At 44.2% G+C, this 21,631-nt stretch overlaps 1 protein-coding gene across 1 annotated transcript in view; it reads right to left on the reverse strand.

Moving 5' to 3' along the window:
* Positions 1-17,088, reverse strand: part of GPN1 (GPN-loop GTPase 1) — a 36,526-nt gene extending 19,438 nt beyond the window's left edge. The window contains exons 1-5 of the mRNA XM_068097895.2: positions 16,899-17,088; positions 16,024-16,117; positions 8,190-8,229; positions 6,053-6,119; positions 5,867-5,904 (exon numbers count right to left, since the gene is read on the reverse strand). Coding sequence (XP_067953996.2) covers positions 5,867-5,904; positions 6,053-6,119; positions 8,190-8,229; positions 16,024-16,117; positions 16,899-17,066 — 407 coding nt within the window. The 5' untranslated portion in view covers positions 17,067-17,088. The remainder of the gene's footprint in view (positions 1-5,866; positions 5,905-6,052; positions 6,120-8,189; positions 8,230-16,023; positions 16,118-16,898) is intronic.
* Between the last annotated feature and the right edge of the window lie 4,543 nt (positions 17,089-21,631).

Consider the following 21,631-nt stretch of genomic DNA (forward strand, 5'->3'; position numbering starts at 1 on the left):
TCTTAAACGAATCGCTAACTTGAAAATCACAACAAACCCAATTTGTTATATATGTGCATCTTTCATTAATCATCCACTTTCTAAACTCCCACCTTGCCCCTCCCCTTCAAATCTCCCCCCCAACCATCCCTCCCAAATTCTCCCTCCTCCCACCTCCTTCTCAAAGCTGCCTCCTCCCCACTTCCTCTCCCTCCTATGTCATACCCCCACCTCCCCCAACCTTCTACTTTCCTCTGCCCCCCCTCAAACAAACTCTCACTGTGCCTCATTCCATCACCATCAAACCTTTCGTCCTCCTCATCCTTCCCTTTCTTGTAACTCCTCTGTAATCTCTGACACACTATCAACTGCTCTTCCTACATCCCCCTCTCACCCTTCATCTGACCCTACCCCTCCCCTCCCCTGTCCTGCACCCGATGCTCCCCATCTCTCCTCACTAACGGTATGGACCTCAAACATCCGGGGCCTTCGCTCAAACCTGATTGATCTCTCCATTCAGGTTGCTTCTGAAAATCCAGACTTGATCTGCTTAACAGAAACTTTCCTCCTTCAAGATGTCTCTGATTCCTTAATATCTCTTCCTGGTTACTCCCTCCTCCGGTACGATAGACCTGATCCTCGTCCTGGTGGTGGGGTGGCTATCTTTATAAAAAACTCTCTTCCTCACTCTCCCTGCACTGCCCTCTCTCCACCCCACCCACAGGAGTACCTCTGGCTACGGCTTCCTCTCCGCTCCCACCTTTTGTTCATATGTGTTCTGTACCGTCCTCCAAACAGTGATGACTCCATTTACATTTCTCTGTCGGACAACATGGACCAACTTCTATCAACTCATCCAAACTCTCTCTTCCTCATATGTGGTGACTTCAACTGTCATCATGCCAGCTGGCTGGGTGTGGGTTCATCTCTCACCAGCCATGGCACCTCAGCAAAGGACTTCTGCGACTCATTGGGACTGACACAATCTGTCAATTTCCCAACCCGGATCTCAGTCAATGGAGTATCTTCTCTTCTGGACTTGGTTATGACTAACTTCCCTGCAAATGTCTGCTGCTCTTCTTCTGCTCCAATCGGTTCTTCTGATCATGTGCTTGTTAAAGTGGACATCTCACTGGCCATTCTCAGAGAGCCTCCTCAGCGCCGACGAGTCTGGCATTTCACTCAGGCCGACTGACACGGTCTGCAAGCAGCCATCAATCAACTGGACTGGTCTCCCATCTCTAATGCCTCTGACATCAATTCTTCCTGGGAATTCTTCCAAAGCAAACTGCTCTCTCTCTCATGCACAGATTTATCCCATCTCGTCTTCAGTTGTCTTACCCTTCCTCCCGTCCATGGTACACTGAATCTTGTGGTGAGGCAGTTGCCCTGAAACAACTTGCCTTTGCCTCTTGGAAGGCAAATCCAACTGAAGGCAATCTCAGTTCCTTCCACCAAGCTCGAAACAAGTGTGTTTCTACCCTCAGGAGTGCCAGGAAGCACTCACTATCTCTCCACACTCAAGTTTGAACTCTCAAACCTGTCTCCTTCCTCCAAATCCTGGTGGCGTCTGGTCAAATCCGTTTCTGGTGTTTGTTCCCCCTCCATCCCCTCCCTTACCTCAAATGGCAACACAGTTGACACCGCACGTGACAAAGCCGAATGCCTCAACTCTGTGTTTGCCTCAAAATCTTGTGTCCCAAACCCATCTCTCTCTGTTCCCACCTTTCCCAGTCGAACCCAACTGCTCCTGGACTCTGTGTACTTCTCTCCTGACAAGGTGGAGAAGTTTTTATCAAACCTCGACTCTGATTCTGCAACTGGCCCAGATGGCATCAGCCCTCGGGTCCTAAAATCCTGCTCTGCCGCTCTATCTCACCCTCTCTCTGTTCTTTTCACCCTCTCTTTTGCTCAAGGTCATCTGCCAGCATCTTGGAAATCAGCAAACATTACCGCTTTACACAAAAAAGGTGCAAAAACAGATCCTTGCAACTACAGACCAATCAGCCTGCTCCCAATTATCAGCAAAGTCATGGAATCCATCATTGCTTCAGATATCAAATCCTTCCTCTTCTTCAATGGCTTGATCTCTGATCATCAATTTGGATTCAGACCAGGTCATTCTACTCTGGACATGTTGCTTCTGCTGTCTCAACAATGGATGGAGGTCCTCAATGCCAAACAGGAAATCAGAGCTGTCTCACTTGACATATCACGTGCCTTCGATACAGTCTGGCACCCAGCTCTGCTCACCAAACTCACCTCCTATGGTATTCAGGGAAATCTCCACTCATGGCTTGCGGATTTCCTCTCTGGTCGTAGGCAACGTGTGGCCCTGAATGGATTTCTCTCATCTTCCCTTCCTGTTCTGGCTGGAGTTCCCCAAGGCAGTGTTCTGGGCCCTGTGCTATTTCTGGTCTTCATCAATGACCTCTCCGACTCTCTGGAAAATCCTCTCTATCTCTTTGCTGATGACTCCACTATCTGCCGCTCCATTCCTCATCCCTCAGATCGGCAGTCTGCAGCCTCCTCACTCTCTGCAGACCTGGACAAAATCACAGACTGGTCAAACAAGTGGAACATGTCTTTCAATCCTGACAAATCTCACACTCTTACAATGTCTCTCCGAAAGGACCGACTGGACAACCCTCCCATCTACTTTCTCAACAATCCTCTCCAAGAAGTTCTGTCGCTCAAGCTTTTGGGTCTCACTATCTGCCATGATCTTTCTTGGGAAAACCACATTTCCAAGCTGGCCTCCAAAGCCAGTCGCCGACTGGGCATCCTCCGTCGTGCGAAGTCCTTCCTTGGCACACCTGAGCTCCTCACCACATACAAGGCTTTCATCCGCAGCTCAATGGAATACTGTTCCCCCCTCTGGGCTGGTGCTCCTGCCTCACACCTTGCTCGGCTTCACGCTGTTGAGGCCAAAGCTTTCAGAATCATTGGAATCTCCTGCGATGTAGTCAACTCCGAGGGCCTTTCACTCACTCACCGCAGGCAGGTTGGTGGTCTTTCTGTCTTCTACCGACTCCTCTCTGGCCTTGCTCCCCCAGCTCTCTCTGTGCTCTGTCCCCCAAATATTCCTTCAGGTCGCACAAGATCTGCCTGCAACCCTCTTATGGTTAAACTGCCAAAGTCTAGGCTCTCTGCTCACCTTCACTCTTTCATTCCCCTTTTCTCCCGCCTCTGGAACAAACTCCCCCACTCCATTCAATCCCACTCCTCCCTCCAGGTCTTTAAAACAGCTGTTCACCACCATCTCTTATCTTCCCCCATCGAAAACCTTGATCTTTTCTACCCCCGGTAATTCACCCCAGAGTCCTTGCAGCGTTCATATGTTTTATTCCTCTCCCACTTCCCCCCAAGTCCTCCCGATGTCCCTGCTCTCAAATGTTGTGTTTGTGTCCTTCCCCCTCTCTCCCCATCTTGTCTGCCGCTCCCCTTGTTTTTTTGTGTTTTGTGTGTCGGTTTGTCTTTTTTGTGATTATTGTTAGCTCTTTCACGAGCCTCGATCTTGTATACAAAAAAAAAAAAAAAAAAAAAACATTCCTCCACTCCTGATGCACTCCCACCTTCACCTCAAACTCACCACTGTTCCCGTCCTTCGTCCTTACAGCTGTGCGCGCTCTTTTGTACATTGCCATCACTACTCTGATCAACCATTCCTCCACTCCTAACTTCCTCAATGCCCATGTCACTACTTAGCGTGGAACCCTATCGAATGCTTTCTCCAGATCAACAAACCCAAGAAACAACTTCTTCCTCTTCTCCATGTACTTCTCCTGCAACTGCCTCACAACAAAGAGCGCGTCTGTTGTTCCTCTTCCTGGCAGAAACCCAAACTGCATTTCGTCGATCTTCACTTTCTTCCTTATCCTCTTCTCAACACCCTTTCCAATACCTTCATTCAATGCTCCAATAACTTTATCGCTCGATATGAGCCACAGTCCAGAGTGTCACCTTTGCCCTTGTATAGAGGGACGAGAGTACTCAGTTCCCAATCCACTGGAATGCGGCCTTCTTTCACCACCAGATTACAGATCTCTGTCATTCTCTTCACACCCCAACTTCCCACTGCCTCCAACATATCTCCCACAACTCCCGTCGGCCCTCCTGCTTTTCTACTCTTCATTGCTTTTATCGCTTCCTCAACTTCCTTCTCAGTTATCGTCTCTGCCGGTCCTAAAACTGGGTTACTCTCGATGTTGCCGTCCCATTCATTCTCTGCATTCAACAGCATTTCCATATATCTCTTCCATCTTCCTTTAATTCCATCTGGGTCCACAACTATTTGTCCCACTTCATCCTTTAAGCAACTCACCCCCATCACATCACACCTCTCTTTCGCTATCTGCTTTGCAATCCTGAATACCGCTCTCTGACCCTCTTCCGAATCCAAGTGTTCTCCGAACATTTTCCAACATGCCTCCTGCGCCTTTGCTACCTCTCTTTCTTTGCAGCCTTCTTGGCTGCCTTATAACTTTCATGCTCTGCCTTTCAAAAGATGCCTTTCTGCCTTTCAAAGACATACATTGACAGACGTACAAATATGGATTTAAAGAGATGCAGACATAGAATTCAACATCCAGTCAGTCATCCCAACCCTCATCTCCAGTCAGTCAACCCAACCCTCATCTCCAGTCAGTCATCCCAACTCTCATCTCCAGTTAGTTATCCCAACTCTCATCTCCAGTCAGTCATCCCAACTCTCATCACCAGTCATCTCATCTCCAGTCAGTCATTCCAACTCTCATCTCCAGTCAGTCATCCCAACTCTCATCTCCAGTCAGTCATCCCAACTCTCATCTCCAGTCAGTCATCCCAACTCTCATCTCCAGTCAATCATCCCAACTCTCATCTCCAGTCAATCATCCCAACTCTCATCTCCAGTCAATCATCCCAACTCTCATCTCCAGTCAATCATCCCAACTCTCATCTCCAGTCAGTCACCCCAACTCTAATCTCCAGTCATCTCATGTCCAGTCAGTCATCTTCACTGTGCAAAAAATCCTTCACACAATGGTGATGATCTTCATGTAACTTTCTCATCAAGACTACAGATTCCCAGTCAGATCCAGGCATGATCCATTCCTCACAGAAGAATCCCTGCCAGTGACTTGTGCTCTAGAGGATTCCAGAAGATGGGTTCAATTAGGTTATTTGAAATTCGGATGTGTTCAATGAGGTTGTCACAGGTGTATCGATGAGTTTAGCTAATCATACTTGCACTTGTGAAGGATATTGGTCTGCAGCTCCATGTGAAGTTATGGTTCACAATAATCTGTTGTATTTTTGTGTTGCATTTCATCATCACAGGATACATCACATCCACATCATGTGACATCATAGTATACATTTATAATTACCTCTGCGTCCGAAGGCGGACGGATGTTATGTTTTCACCCTTGTCTGTCTATTTGTCTGTGAGCAGGATATCTCAAGGTTTTGGTAGGATTCGGACGAAACTTGGTGGACAGGTTGGGTGTGTTACAAGGGCAAATTCATTCGACTTTTGTGAAGATCTGGATACGAGAATCTTTAAAGTGATTCTTCACCATTGAGAGATGGAGTCAAAAACGACATATCAAAAAGTTGTGGACGGGAACTAGTTGGGCGAGTTGGGTAGGTCATAAGAACAAGCCGATTCGATTTTGGTTCAGGTCCGGATGCAGATCCGGTCTATCAGTAGGATACAAAGAGTATCCAAAAACAAAACTATCGAGATCCGCACCTACAAAAAGCAATTCAGGCTAATTCTTCGCAACAGTAGAGCACAAATAAAATGGGTCCAGCAAGAATGAAACTTCAGGTAATGTTGTGGTGTAAGGCGAGAATGTAGGTGATGTTTCAAAGAGTGTAATAAAGCAAAAGAATGTATCCTCACTCTATTTGTTCTTTTCGTTTTTCAATCAACTGAATAACCTGCAACAAAACAGCTGTAAGGAATCATTAGTCACCAATGTAAAATGTATTTTTATACTATTTATTCATGACAGTTAAACAGGTGTACACACACACCATAACATGTATGATAAACTGTATAACATGTAATCTTTCTCTTCGCATGTACCTGAGGAAACCTTGTGGCGAGAAGGTTGAGTGACGTTACTATGGCTCCATTGGGACCAAGGCCATAACTGTCATTGTGAAGGACACACTGTTTTTGTAAACACTACAAAATTATCTTGTCATTTGATTTTCCACACATCTATTTTCATTTCTGAATGAAGGTCACGTTTACAAATCAAAAATCGTGACTTTCACCGAAAACATTTTTCTCAGAGATTATAAATGGTTCACAAGCAACTTGACCAGTCGAGACTTTGAAAATAAGTGCATGGCTCTGTGTACACAGTAAATTACAAATTGTGCAAGTTACAACAGAGAACAAAGGAACACAATTCAACAATTACACCTGAAGCGAAAAGCGGTGCTAAGCCATTGGTTCACTTTGTCTCTGTCTGTCTACAAACATCAGTGTATGATCGAGGAGCTATTTAAATTCAATATAAATTAAACGTTATATTTTTCACCAAATGTCCATCCGTCCGTCTGTCTGTCTGTCTGTCCATCCATCCGTTCGAAGGTACCGCAAAAACAGCTGAACCGATCGCAATGATATTTTGGGTGGGTAATCCTGGGATCTCCTGGAGTAAAATAGGGTATATTGTTTTTCCAATTTCAGCTTTGGCCTCCAGCATTTTCAGCTTTGGACTCCCACATAACGTTATTTTCCCGGGTGCCGCAAAAACGGCTGCACCAATCGCTGCAGAGCTGCACCGATCAGACTCGGTGACATCGGACAAAGACCTTTTATAAGGACATGGGTTGAATCCCTGCTTGAGAGAATGCCAACCTCCTCCCCGCCATCACAGTCGTCTCTCCAACTCACAATCCCACGAGATATGCGGAAAGGACGACCCAAAACCAATTATCTTCTTTTTGATTCGTATATAAACATCATTAAAAGTAAATAATGACCTCGGCCAAAGTTCAAACGACGTGAGTTTAATCTCTACATGAGAGAATTCCACATAGCTATTTGGGCGGTGCATACGCTAACAGATCGCTGTCTCCATCGATCCTGCCAAGGCCGTAACACCTATCGGCTCAAAATCCTTTTAACTGTTGACTTGGTAGTTTTTACAATGAAGGAAATGTTGTTAAAATTTAACAATGATGTTAAAAGTTTATTTTGTGATTAATTTGTGATTGGAGTTATGTTGTTTGGAATGAAAAAAAAGAGATATCGAATGATGACATGCCGTGATGGTTTCTACTTTCTAAACGTGAACTTCGCGGATCACCATATGCAGATTCGCCACGGACCCACGATCGATGTTTTTATACGTGAACGTACCCGTTTGCGAACGAGTACGTTTTTCATGGAAGTCCTTCATGAACTTGCTGTCCATGTCTGACGTGCGGCTGAGGGTGCTACAGGAATATGGAATTTATTGGTTTCGTGCTTTAGCATTCGCCGTATCTGCATTGCCTGTTTGCTTCTGGCCTGCCACCCGTGCGTAGCACGGGTATCTCACTAATATTTTGAACACGAATTGGAACATGAATCGGAAAATGAACCAGTAGTTTCGCAGTACTTTGGCTCTTAATTTGGCCCGATTGAGCATGTGCGTAGATGAGTGAGACAATTTTTGTAGTCTGTCTGGCAGTCAAACAATTGAAAGTCATTCCAAACAAGAAACTTACTGTTTTAAGGGCATTATAAAGGACACAAACAACAGGCATGAAGAATCTATGAAACTTGTTGAGTAAGGTGGTGTAAAAGACGCTGCATCAATGGTAGTAAACAAGGGGCGCCAATTTGATTCATACAGCTGCATGAAGAAGTAAATGTATTTTATTTGCCAGATACAGGGCGCCCCTTTATATGTACTTTTATAGAGCATTACTTGGTTCCTCCTAAGAACACAAGGGTAGTCCAGCATGCACACGAGATATTTTTGAATGTCTCTTCTTTTCTATTGTTTGGCATTTTCTACAAGCTATGAATGTCCCTCCTTTTCTATACTTTGCAACATGGCACATATCATACAAAGGGGCATTTTCTATGCCCCTGGGATTTCCCCCAATAAAATAACAGGAAATGCATCAAATTTTAAGAAAAACATACTATAAATCTTCTAATTTCCTGGACTAGCAAGGCTGTTTTACTCCAATATCTCCCAGAAACATATAAAGGATACTGATGCATAACTTCCTTGTAGTTGACAGTATCTCGAATATCTGCAACACAGCACCAGCACAACGAAATCCATTACAATCATAAACTGGTACAGCCAGAATTTATTTGGGACATAATGAATGTCATAGTCAAATATATCTTTGGTGGGAGTTCACCATTTAAATAGTACATACACAAAGGCAGCGACCACAACAAATGATGCCTCCATAGGCACTCCTTGACCACTTCAACACTATCACATGCAATCAATAGCAAGAATAGCAATGCACGCACCAATTTTGGTTTGTGTAAAACGGAATTTAATTCCACACTTTTAAAAACCGAAATGCAAAAACAAATTAATTAGGAAAACAGAAGTTCGTGCTAATTATATCTTTGCTCCAGGTCTTCAAGACAGCTGATCACCACCATCTCAGATCATCTACAATGCAAAACCATGATGTTCTCTACCCTCGTTAACATCCTCCCAACCCCTTCCCAATCCCTCATGAGTTTCCTTCTGTATCCATCTTGTCCACCCCATGCATCCTCTCCTGCCCTCCATTCCTACCCACACCCATTGTTTGTCCAAGTCTGCCTCTATCTCGGCCTTCAACTCCACTGTTGGTGTTTCTCCTCCTATCTCTACTGTTCCTTTTGTCCTGTTGTGTCCTGATCCATTCAATGTACTAGCAACTAGCTCTTCCACGAGCCTCGAATATGTAGTATACTAAAAGTATACAAAATATATCCATATATATATATATATATATGTTGTAACGGTTTTGAGAAGTGGGTAAGGAATTTGAGAAGTGTAACGGTTTTTGAGGAGTGTAACAATTTTGGAGGAAGTGTAACGAATGTAAAAAAGTATGGTTTTGTTATGTGTAAGTGGTAATGTAAATAATGGTCGCAGCCGTCCTCCTAGTTAATTCCATGACACTTACACGCAGGTCACGATATATCTTTTTAAATAGTGTATTTCCTTATTCTATGTAGGCTAAATATGTGTTTCCCACTAGATTGACTTTGCATTGTATCAAACAAAATAAGCGTAGGCCTTTGCATTGTATCAAACAAAATAAGCGTAGGCCCTTGCATTTTCCCCAAACATCTCCGCTCTCCAAAGTTCCTTTCAAAAGGGGTGCGAGTGGTGTTCAATCCCGCAAGCCGCCATTGCCCATGTGCTAATCTCGGAGAAGAAAGGCGTGTCTCCACCTCGTCATAGAGGGGAGGAGTGAGCCAAGTCCACTTGGCCAACCAGCACCGCGGTTAGCGACCCGGTAGGCGTGCCCTCGCAGCCGGCTGCTTGATTCCGCTGCGAGTAATAAAAGCGACTGTAAGGGACTGCTTCACCAGATGACCTGGGAGATGAGCGAAGAGGCGGCACCAAGAGGAGCGGTGAGATGCGAAACGCTCCAAGCCAAAGAGGAGAGGTACTCGGAAAGGAAACCAGCTTTGGAGAGACGCGCTGAAAGGAGGGAGACGGCTCCACCAGAAGGAGAGGAGCAGGTGTGCCCGAGCCAGCGCGTGACGTCTAAAGCATCGGCAGCGGATACGCGACGAAGGGTTTTCCCGCCAAAAACCGCGAGGAATTGAGAGCTGCTGCCTCCGACCCTCCTCCCTCTCCAGCAATCCACCTCAAGCCCTACCTGCCTGCAATATCCCCCGTGTAAGTGTGAACGTCGTCTGTCCTACTCGTTGTCTTGGGGTTAAGTAAAATGAATAGTGTAAGTTAACGATTCGCTGTGTGACTGCTTCTTCCATCCATTGCTTGTGTGTGTATAATAAATCTGTTCTTCCTCCGTACTCTGTCTTCTTCTCTTTTCATTCTCTTTCGGTCGCTTTAGAGGTTTCCCGATTGAATATCTGCGGTGCGATCTGGTCAACGTCGGGTGGAATCGGGTTCTAATCGAGGAGTAACTGTTCGGACACGGTAATACCAACCGCTCGGTAAAATAACATCTAAAACCGCGTCTGCAACAATATATATATATATATATATATATATATATATATATATATTGTTACGGACCGCGGATAAGATGTTGGTTTGCCGAGCGGATGGCACCGCGGCCGAACAGTTACCCCGACTAACCCGATTCCTGAACGTTGGCCGGATCGCGCCACAGATATTCAATGGGGAAAAGACTAAAGCGAAGGATGTGAAGAAGAAGGAAGACAAAGGGTAAGGAATACCAATATAATTTATTACTATGTACAGGATTGAAAGAAACTAAGGAAGAAGGAAAGATAAGAAAATAATTTACAGAAGAATTCAGAGACACAGTGCAACGCTAGCTTACCTACAGTCTTAATTAACCCAGGGACAAGACACACAGAACAAACTCACGTACACAAAAGGATGGAAAGGCAGGAGGTGGATGGCCGGAGGGAGAGGAAGGTCCAACGGGTACTGCAGCACGATCGGTGCTTTTAGCAGCCGCCGTTCCTTCGCGGCCCTGCTCAAAACTGCTGTCAAGGCCCCAAGCTGCTGTTGTTGCTGCTGTGGCTGCTGCTGCTGCTGCTGCTGAAGCTGCCGCTGTTGCTGCTGTGGCTGCTGCTGCTCTGTATGTACGTCGCGTGCTTTCTCCAGGACTCATCTGACTTGTCTCGTACTCAGTCCAACCACACAACTCAACAACGTCCTTGCTTCTTGCGCGCGCGCTTTTATAGCGCCTCAGGCGATCAAGCCGCCGGCCTTCAGGACACGCCCATCGGTCAGCTCGCCTCGGCCCTGATTGGTCGGCACGGCCCTCTGGCTCCGCCCTTGATGACGATGGGCGGGCACGCCCTTCTTCCCCGAGCTGAGCACATGTTCAATGGTGGTTTTGGGGCGAAATCAGCAACCCACAGCTGTAGCAAACCTGGCAAACTGCCCAGTGCAGTTGGCAATGGAGGCTTGGAGGGGATGTAGCTGGCAATTGAGGCTTGGCAATGGAAGTTTTGGGAGTGGGAATGGGGAATGAAGGGAATCTATCTTGTTTCACTTGGTGCAATGGAGTGTCATCTTAATGGAAGACAAGGCCTTACCCTAATACACATAATATGGAAATAAACTACTGAACAGGGGTATTATGGTGTCCTCCATGTATGCTTTATGGAACTAACTATGGGAACGCCCTTTTGACCTTTATACAACCACAAACGGAGGGAGGAGGGGCGATATTTTCAACAACCTTTTACAACAATAAAAAAAACAAACCATTCTCATATCCACAACAATATATATATATATATATATATATATATATATATATATATATATATATATATATATATATATATATATATATATATATATATATATATATATATATATGTATATATAGATATATATATATAGATATATATATATAGATAAAAATTACCATCCACATATATAGACTGTTATATTGTACTATATTCTGGTGGTATTGCAGTTTTGCAATTCTCAGTGGCAAACTATGCACAGAAGATTGCATTACAAACTGTTAAACCAAAACGCCAACTTAACCAAATGCATATTGTAAATTGGTTCAAAAAAGGGAGAAAAAAGCAGCAACTAGAACAGCACTCAGTAGAGTGCACACCTCCATCAGACTCAGCTTTTTACGTTTTATATCCACTGATAGGCCGGATCTGGATTCGAACCTGAACCAAAATCGAATCAACCTGTTCTTGTTGCATAACCAACTCGTCCACCGAGTTTTGTCAAAATCCATCCACAACTTTTTGAAATATCATGTTATATATCGTTTTGGCCCCATCACTCGAAGGTGAAGAATCACTTGAAGAATTAAATAAATCTCGTATCCGGACCCGGTTTCGAATCTTCCCCAAAATCAAAAAGATTTGTCTTCGTCACACTCAACCTATCCAGCAAGCTTCGCCCGAATCCAATCCCTTTTTGAGATATTGTTTTTATCCCTATCTCGCAATGGTGAAGAATCACTTAAACAATTCTCTGATCCAGATCTGGATTCAAATCTTCAAAATTGAAGCAATTATTCCTTGTCACACACCCAATCTGTCCACCAAGTTTCGTCCAAATTCTTTTTTGAGATATTGTTCTATATATCGTTTTTGGCTCTATCTCTCAATGGTGAAGAATCACTTAAGATTCTAGTATCTGGATCCAGATCTTCACCAAAATCTAATAACTTCATCCTTGTCACATACCCAACCTCTCCCCCAATTTAGTCGAAATCTGACCACAACCTTTTTGAGATATCCTCTCCACAAACACAAACAGAGGTGAAAACATAACCTCTGCCCACTATTGGTACAATTATGGAATAGCAAAAACACTTAGTCATCGACTTACACTCATTCCATTTTCGTTCTTGTGAGTTAATGCCTTAGACAAAGTACTGAACAATTTTATATTTCCGCCTCGTAATTTTTGAGCTAACGCTTTTAAAAAAGAAAAGTTTAAATTTCGTGCCTGCATGCAACAGAAGTGGAGGTATTTGTGTGACCTTCATCAATAGTATTTTTGTGCCAAACTCTCACAACCCCCTTTATCATGAGTGGTAAACAACCCTCGAGTTCTCCAGCTGAGACGCCCACGAAGAAGGCCCGAAAGCTATTAGTTCGGACATTAAGATGGATGTGGTGAAGCAATTTGAGTGTGGTGAGCATTTGGTGGACATTGCTCACATGCTCAGCCTTCCTCCCTTAACTTTGAAGACAATTCGTATTAAAGACCCCAAAATAAAGTTGAGTGCTGAAAGGTCGAGCCTGGGTAGTGCAGTAAGAATTATGAAAGGTAGAGACAGTGTCGTCATGGAAAACATGGAAAAGCTCCTCAGCACCAGAGTGAGAGGAATGTTCCCCTGAGTTTGATAATAATCCAGGAGAAAGCAAAGTCACTTTTGGAAGATTTAAAACACTGGGGAAGTGCTAGTGTTCGTGAAAATTTTAAGGCAAGCCATGGATGGTTTGACAAGAAGTGTGCTAATCTGCACCATATTCGAGTGACTGGAGAGGCAGCAAGTGCAGACCCTACCACAGCAGATTAAACCCCGGATGAAATGAAGAAAATCATTGAGGAAGATCACCACTCAATGAGGCAAATACTTAATTTAGACGAAACCCCAATCACAAGCACAGAAACTCCATCGACAAGCAACAAGCCGTCAACAAGCAAGGAAACATCACCACCCTCATCGTCTCGGTAACTGCTCCACCCCTGCTTCCTGCGTGACACAGATTTTGATGAATACCATACGCATTTACTTAAACCCGTCCATAATTTATTAATTTACATTATTTATTGATTTATTTAGTAACTAGATGGTATTCATATCATACTTACCCAACACAGTCAACTTGGTGCGAGCCAACTATTCTTTTTTTAGTGTTTTTTTTTTCTTTGATCCAATATGGATGACAGACCATGTGACCGATGACATCATAAATTTACATTCTCTAATATAATTGTTGTGTATATCACGCTCAATAAATTTCAAACTCATCGGATTAGTGTTGTACTTATTGAATTATGACGTCATAATTAAGGCACCAATAATGGCATCGTTAGCAAAACGTATTCCCCAAGCAGAGTTCTTTACATTGACCCACGTTTCATTTTTTTTTTTTTTCCATGGAGCGGTTTAGGACAGAGAGGTGCAACCTTTTTGGGGTTTTTTTTTTTCCAAGATGACGCCTGCACCACGTGACCTGTGGCATCATAATTGTGAATAATTTTTTTTTACAGGTGGAGCCGTTCCTATGGTGAAGATATTGTGTCAATCGGACCAACGCTTGCCGAAAAATTAAAATTTTAAAATGCAGACACGCACGTACGCCATACATATGAAAAACGTACGTAGGGACGCAACCGATCGCTTAACCCTGTTTTCGCTTCGCGAATGCATCGTAATTATATCTTTAGTATTTATTTACAGGAACTGTAGTTACATATTTAATGTCTGTACTTCATACGTCAGAGTTAGGTTAGGACCGGAAGTTTCCACTCAGGAATGCATCTTCAATCCATAACATTATAGCAACGAGAAAATGGTTTTTTATTTAATTTTTTTTGTTTTACATTGAGTTTTTTTTTTAGGAATGCATTGTAAGCGTAAATCCTGAAGTCCCTGTAGTACAAATTGGCATTCTTTTCTGTAATACAGACAAATAAAAATGTCAATGTGTGGACTACAGCCAGGGTAGTAGATCTTGTGCCATTTTCACCCTCAAAGGTACAAACAATTTCCAAGATCTTGATTGGACATTTTTTAAAGAAACTAGCAACACCCACTCCCTATGCGAGCGGCCAGGGGGGGGGAGGGGTTCATGTTATTATCCTAATTAAGCCTCCCCCTATAGCATAAGGGAGGGCTTATTGCTGTTGTCGGGTTGGTTTCTACAATTGTCGCCCCAAATTTTTACCATAGAGTTTCTTAGACCTGCAGGAGTACTGGTGGTGGTCTGTAGCCTGTGGCTGCTGGCTGCATCATTTTCTGGGGCAGGCTGCTGCAATGCCCTCTATTACCACTATTATTTCCAGTCGGTTAGTACTCATTTTTGCTGACCTCGGAAGGATGTCAGACTGAGTCAAGCCACCTGGTGTTAATTCAACGGCTGACAGGGGCTCAAACTCAGGACCCTAAGATCTCAAGCCAGCCATCTTAACCGTTAAGCCAACACCAGGCTATAGGGAAAACAGGTAAAAACGTTTCTACCATCCTAACCTCATTTTTTTCAAATTATAGCTGGAGTATGTTGTTTTTCGAGCACAATACTGAGATGTCAAATTAATGTTGTCATTAAATTCCTATTATAATATTAATTTTCTTTTTTATAGTAATACGTCAACATTTTCTGTATTGCTTTGGTGAATGTTGGAGAATAGAGTAAAGTCAAATCTCAAACTGCGGTGCATTATTGAAGGGACATGCATTGTGAATATTGGGCACTTTATTCATGTTCAGAGTGGCTTGGGTGGGAATAAAGGTGGTGTGGAGGGGAGGGGAGGGATGTGGGGAGCCTCCTTCCCCCTTGACCAGGGCCCCAGAATCACCAAGACCACACCTACCTGGTCGAACCCATCGGGGCACTGCATCAGCGACACAGCCACACGCCCAGAAAACTATGCAAACAACAGCCATTTGCTGCATATGAAACTAGAAGGGCACTCGGTAGAGTGCATACCTCCACCAGGCTGAACAGTTTACGTTTTGTATCCCACTGATAGCCTGGATCGGGATTCGGACCTGAACCAAAATCTAATCAGCTTGTTCTCGTCACCTAACCGACTCATCCACCAGGGTTTACTCATAAGTCGTCCATAACTTTTTTAAATATCATGTTATATATCGCTTTCACCCGATCTATCAATGGTGAAGAATCACTTAAAAACTAAATAATTCTCATATCCGAATCCATATTCAGATCTTCATCAAAATCTAATAGATTTGGTCTTGTAACACTCCCAACCGGTCCACCAAGTTTCGTCTGAATCCGTCCACAACTTTTTGAGATATCCTGCTATGTATCGTTTTTGGCCCTATCTCCCAATGATGAAGAATCACTTAAAAAATTATATTAGCCGGATCCGAATCCGGAACTTCACCAAAATCTAATCATTTCGTCCTCGTCACATATGCTACATCTCTACCAAATTTTGGCCGAATCCATCCACAACTTTTTGAGATATCTCGTTCACAAACAGACAGGGGTGAAAACATAACCTCCATCCACCTTAGGTTTATGTTTTGTGGCAGGACCTTAGGTGGTGGAGGTAAGAATAAAGAATACATATAAACTACAAATACAAACTTCATTTAATTGGACAGGGAAGGCAAAACACATAACGGTAGAGTTTAGGTGACAGATTTTATGTTTAGCATAACACTTGATGACATTACCAATGTTGCAGGGATAAGGAGTTTCAGAAACGGCAGGATCAAGGTTAACGACATATGGAGGGCGCTGTTTGGTATGAAGGAACGCATTTGTTCGCTGTTGAGAAAGAAGTCGAGTTGGGGGAAGGTGGAAGAACAAAATAGATGTCAAAACACTTATCGATCACTCCAACAGCCATTATACATAAACGATAATATCCGAAACATTCTCAAGGAAAAATGCAATCGGTGCTCAAGATCGTTAAGGTGCTGGGTTGGGCTCCTAAGGTCCTGAGTTCGAGTACCGGTCAGCCGTTGAATTAACACCAGGTGGGGTTGAATCAGCCTGTCATCCTTCCGAGGTCGGCGAAATGAGTACCAGGGTACTGGTAATAGGGGCACTGTATCAGTGGCACAACTACACCCTCAGCCAATGACGCTACCTGCAGTCCTGTGGTCCATACGGAGAAGAGGAAGAGGAAGCGGGGGCGGAAGAAGAAGAGGAAGCAGAAGAGGGCGAAGAAGAGGAAGAAGAAGAGGAGGAAGAAGAGGCAGAGGATGAGGAAGCAGAGAGGAAGCAGAAGAGGAAGAAGCAGAGGAGGAAGATGGGGAAGAGGCAGAAGATGAGGAAGAAGAAGAGGAAGAGGGGAAGAGGCAGAAGATGAGGAAGAAGAAGAGGAAGAAGAGGAAGAGGAAGAGGAAATACCTATCTAATTCCACTGTAAACGTATTCGTGTTCAAAATGTAATTTTAAATTGAAGTTAAGTATTTCCTCTACCATACACAGGCGTTTGTGGACGGACAGACGCGATTCATTAATTAATTGCTCAACCCCACAGCCCCACTTTTCGCTTTGCGCGCATGTGGTAATTACATTCCCGCCAAATGAAATAGTTCACCTGGACCAGCCTGGTTTTGCCAGCTCCAGCCATTCCGAGGAAGAGGATACATAACGGGCCCTTGTTTCTCTTCTCGTCACAGGAAGCGCCCTTCTGCTCTCCAGCCTCAGCATCCTCACAGGAACCCTGTGCTGCCATGCTGGGGGAAGTTGTGCCCGATGACGTCATAATATGCCGGAAGTTCTTTTCAAACCTCTGAAATCGTTTTTTTTTTTTCATAATGAACCTCAAAGATGTTTTAAAATTTACAAATATATACATACCTATATTTACAGGTATTTTATATCGGAATACACCACTGTCGGCTAACTACTACCCCGGAAACGGACGAATGCAATCCGGAAGGACCGGAATCCAAAATGGTGATGCGGTTTTTAGTTCCTTCCCCTCAGCTCCTCTTCAAACACAAATTCAAATGATAACGGACATTGAAATGTCCTGAAAACCATTTCTTCCTTACTTCATCTGAGGAAGAAGAAGCGAGACTTCTCCCGAAACGTCACTTTACAATATAGTCTAGGGCGATTAGTAATTTCGTGTTTTTTGTTTGTTAAAATTGATTTAGCAATGGATTCTGCTTCAGAATATTATAGAGATGTAAAAAAAATAGGGTTCCATTTTTTCTTTTACGTCTAATAGGTAGTAATTCGAAGAAATCCAAGATGGCCGCCATAAAATTTGGAAAATACACTTTTGTGCATATCTTTGTATCTAGATATCATATAAACATGAATAATATGTCCTTTTATATGTTTTCAGACCCAAGGAAGCCATATCTGCCATTGTTTTTACAGAAAAATGCAAGGAAATTAAAATAGTGGGCAATATACCAGCCAAAATGGAGACGGCCGTCGTGAAATCGGATCGTATAATTTCCCAATTAGAATCGATTCAATAAACAATCTTCACTGATAACATTTATTTTGAATACACACACACACACACGCACACGCACACACACACACACACACACACACGCACACACATACACACACACCTAAACATAAACGATGAATGAACATAAACGATCACATAAACGAATGCCTCATTCATCCTCATCCATATCTATCACACGCGGTTCATTGATGTTTGCTTTGTTGTTACAACTGTAACCCACACACCCACAAACTTCAGTACAAGGAATATTGTTATTGCGACAGCTACATCTTCCCATACACCCTTTCTTGCACCCACAGTTCACGAGATTCATTATTGCTTCTGGGGTTGGAGGATTCAGGCATCGACTTGGGGCATAAACCCCATCATCCGAAAGTAACTGCCAACCATACTCGACAGGTGATGGAAGGGACGGATGGCTTTCTGCTGCCTTTCTCCATATCATTGCGATATAATGTGCTCGCTGAACGTGTAACTTTAGCGAACCAGTGGTAGGTGGAAGACTCTCTCCCTCAGCAGCACGGTTGGAGAATAAGAACCAGCGAAGCTCGTTTACTTTCGTGTGAACTTTAGACTTGTACAGCAGACAGACGAAGCGTTCCAGCTGGGAACACACTTCTGGTGACGGATCAGTTTGTCCCAAAGACTCCAGAGCCTCCCATATCTTGTTGTCACATGTCATGAAGACCTTAAAGCACCAGTCCTTGCTCCTGCCAGCGAACCTTCCAGACATGTCACTTCCCGTGAATGCGTGGAATCCAAGTATTGCAGACGCACGTTTCTCTCCTAGCATGCCATGAATAGGTTGGACTGCAATGCTCCTCCTCAACTTTCCCTTCCCAGTGAGAAACCTCGTAGCAGGTGGTAGATCGTGAAATCTCTGAATCAGTAGGAGGAAGATATCGGTATCTGGCGAATCAATGATAACTTCTGCATCTTTGTCGACTGTGAGAGCATGCAGAATTAAGAGTGTATCGGCCTCTTCTTGGCTGTGCGTGAGTAGACTGTCTGGAACTTCAGTGTTGCCCGTGGTCTTAGTTCCTGATGTCACCATGAACTTCTTCAACTTGTTTGGATGAGCCTTGCTGTAAGATAGACACTTCACAGCCAAGTACTCTGTAAGCTCTGCCTTGGTCTTCACATTGGAAAGGAAATCTTTGAGTGAAATCTTCTGGATCAATGTACTATCCCTGACGTGATAGTATGTTGATTTCCCCTTTGTCCTCTTTAGGCGCATTTTGTCTTTCAGTGAGTTATCGATGTATCGGTCGAATACCAACCTCACGTCATCATAATGCACGGCAATATTTTCGAGGCGTTCAATGAACGATTGAGCAAAGTCACTGCATGTAATCATTTGTTCTGTTTTGGAGATCCCGTTAACAAGAGCCATGCCATCAATGATTATCACTCTATGGCGAGAAGTAGTCTCGTTTTCATTGATCACTCCTGATCTTGTGGTTGTGTCTGGGTTTTGGCTGATCTGAGAGGGTTCCTGCAAATTTTGGCTTGAGATTTCATAGTCAGTTGATGGGTCATTAGTTTCTTCCCCAGCGTGTGCTGCTGCATCATTCAAAGCGGCAATTCCCGCGTCTTGATGCTCATTGATTTCTGTCGAAATAGGTTCTCCTGGTGGATCATGTACATCCTGCTCTTCAGGCTCAGCCAGATGCTCAAGTTGACGAAGGATTTTTGCCTTGTCGTATGCCAACAAGAGGGATCCATCAGATGCAAATAAAGAACGTGGAACGATGCCAAATTCATAGGTGCCAATACATTCTTTCAGGTCGAGCTCTGGTCGGCTCCGTGAGATAACGATGAACCTCTGCAACAATCCTCGCTCTTCTTTGACTTTGATCAGCTTGTCGCCCGATCTCACTTCTGTTGTGGCATTCGAACTCTTGAATGTTCGAAGTTTTCTTTTCGTCATTTTGTCCCACACAGAAAGTTTTCCCTCAGCTAAACGATCTGTGGCAAATTGCTGGAACATCTGTTGTCCGATCTCGTCGCGCTCTAAGATGTCGCTGGACACTTTTTCATTCATGACTTCTTTGGTGAGCAGGTTGTAGACCTCGTCTACTTCCTCTTCCATAAATGGATCGCCATGTTCACGGAACACCCTAGAAAGCTTGGAGGCATGGCTCATCACCCGGGAAAGCTTTCCCCCCGTGATTTCGTGGTGTTGTTTTCTGCTCTGGTTTTCACCAAGACCATATCCCTCCGCAAACTCGTGCAGTGACTTTGACAGCTCAGGTGCAATGAGGAAGAACTTGTCAAGCACCTTCTCATTTTGAGTTATCCCTACGATTCCTCCAATCACCTTCAGTGTACGGTTTTCTTGCTCAATGCCATGGTCTGGGGCTATTGATGTGAAGCCTGCCAATCCTTTTGTCACACAGAAGTTCCCTTTCATGAATTCCCTCCACAGTTCTGGGTGCTGCTTTTCAGTCTCCTGCATTGTTGAAATGTAGAGAGGGAGCAACCGAGCATAGTTTAGATGATCGTGAGCGAAGAAGTACTTCGTGAGAGACTCGATGCTCTCCATATGCAGCAGCAGATCACGTTGTCTTGTACTTCTAATGAACAGAAGGATAGTCTCAAACTGTTTCATGTAGTTCAGGATGAAGCGCTGTATCTTGTTTGTGCTGACCTCAAATTGTTCCAGTTTTTTGGTCATATCTCTGGACTCCATCATGGCCAATGTTTTTTTGAGAATGTCGCATAGATTCTTCTCTGGCTCCATGCTCCCGCTGATGTCTCTCTGATATGCCTCTCCCAGACGAACAGATGACTCGTTCAGATAGGCCCTTTCTTCAGGTTCCATTGCCAGGAATCTCTGGAAGTACAGGTTGTACAAAGTGATCAGTGTTACCATGTGTGCCTCCAGAGCTCGATACAAGTGCCTCCCATTTAGTATTTGGCTCACTGTGGTTGGCGAGAAAAGTCCAGCCTCGACCCATGCCTGATCAATTCCACCCCCTTCCACGTATTTTCCTAATGCAGCTAAGGCCCAAAACACAACATGTAGCTCACCAGGTCGGAAGAGGAATTGCTTCCTGATGTCCTCGCGTTCCACCCACAGCTTCATCGCCAGGTCGTATAGCTGCAAATCGAGAGTCATGACTGTGATTGCCTCACTCCCCATAACACGAGTTGTGATGTTGTGAGCTCTCATCAGACCCGTGTACAGTGTATCATAGTCTGTAGGAGGCGACCTTATCAACGGAGGAACGAGAGCAACATTGGTCTTCTCACTGGACGAAGATAGCAAGGAATTGAAGGCTCCCCACGTCCCCGGAGCTGTGAGTTTGACGTCAACTTCTCCTTCTTCCTCGAAGTTCAGGCATCCAATCATCCAGGTCATATCGGTTTTCTTGTTCTTGTCTGTCTCGGGTTTTGATGTGAGCAGCTTGCAGTCGCTCTTTCTCTTCTCGGGTGCTGGCTTCTTGCAGGTCAACGTTTTACAGCCAACTGCATCATGTATCGTTTGAGCTTTTGATGACCGGTCAAGTTCAATTGGTGGTATCATGGGTGATTTCTCCGGTGATACAGGCTGGTAGATCGCAATTGCTGTACCATGAAGGGTATTCATCCCGCAAGGAGTTGACTCTAGAAAATCGATGTTGTCCATGGCAAACCAGACGAACGTGTCCTGAACCAACCATGGTGGTAGACAGATGCCTCCGGTGGACTCCATTTGCTTCAGTACGGAGTTGGCAATGCTGGTCTCAATCTCCATGACCTTTTTGTAGGAGATGGCGAGGTCCAGATGTGCAAGTTTCTCTACAAGCGCCTTGGATCGTGTGTTTTTGTGTATGTCGAGAGCTAAGCCCACA

The sequence above is a fragment of the Myxine glutinosa genome, chromosome 1 (genome assembly GCF_964187855.1).
Source record: "Myxine glutinosa chromosome 1, kmMyxGlut1.1, whole genome shotgun sequence".
Classification (NCBI taxonomy): domain Eukaryota; kingdom Metazoa; phylum Chordata; class Myxini; order Myxiniformes; family Myxinidae; genus Myxine; species Myxine glutinosa.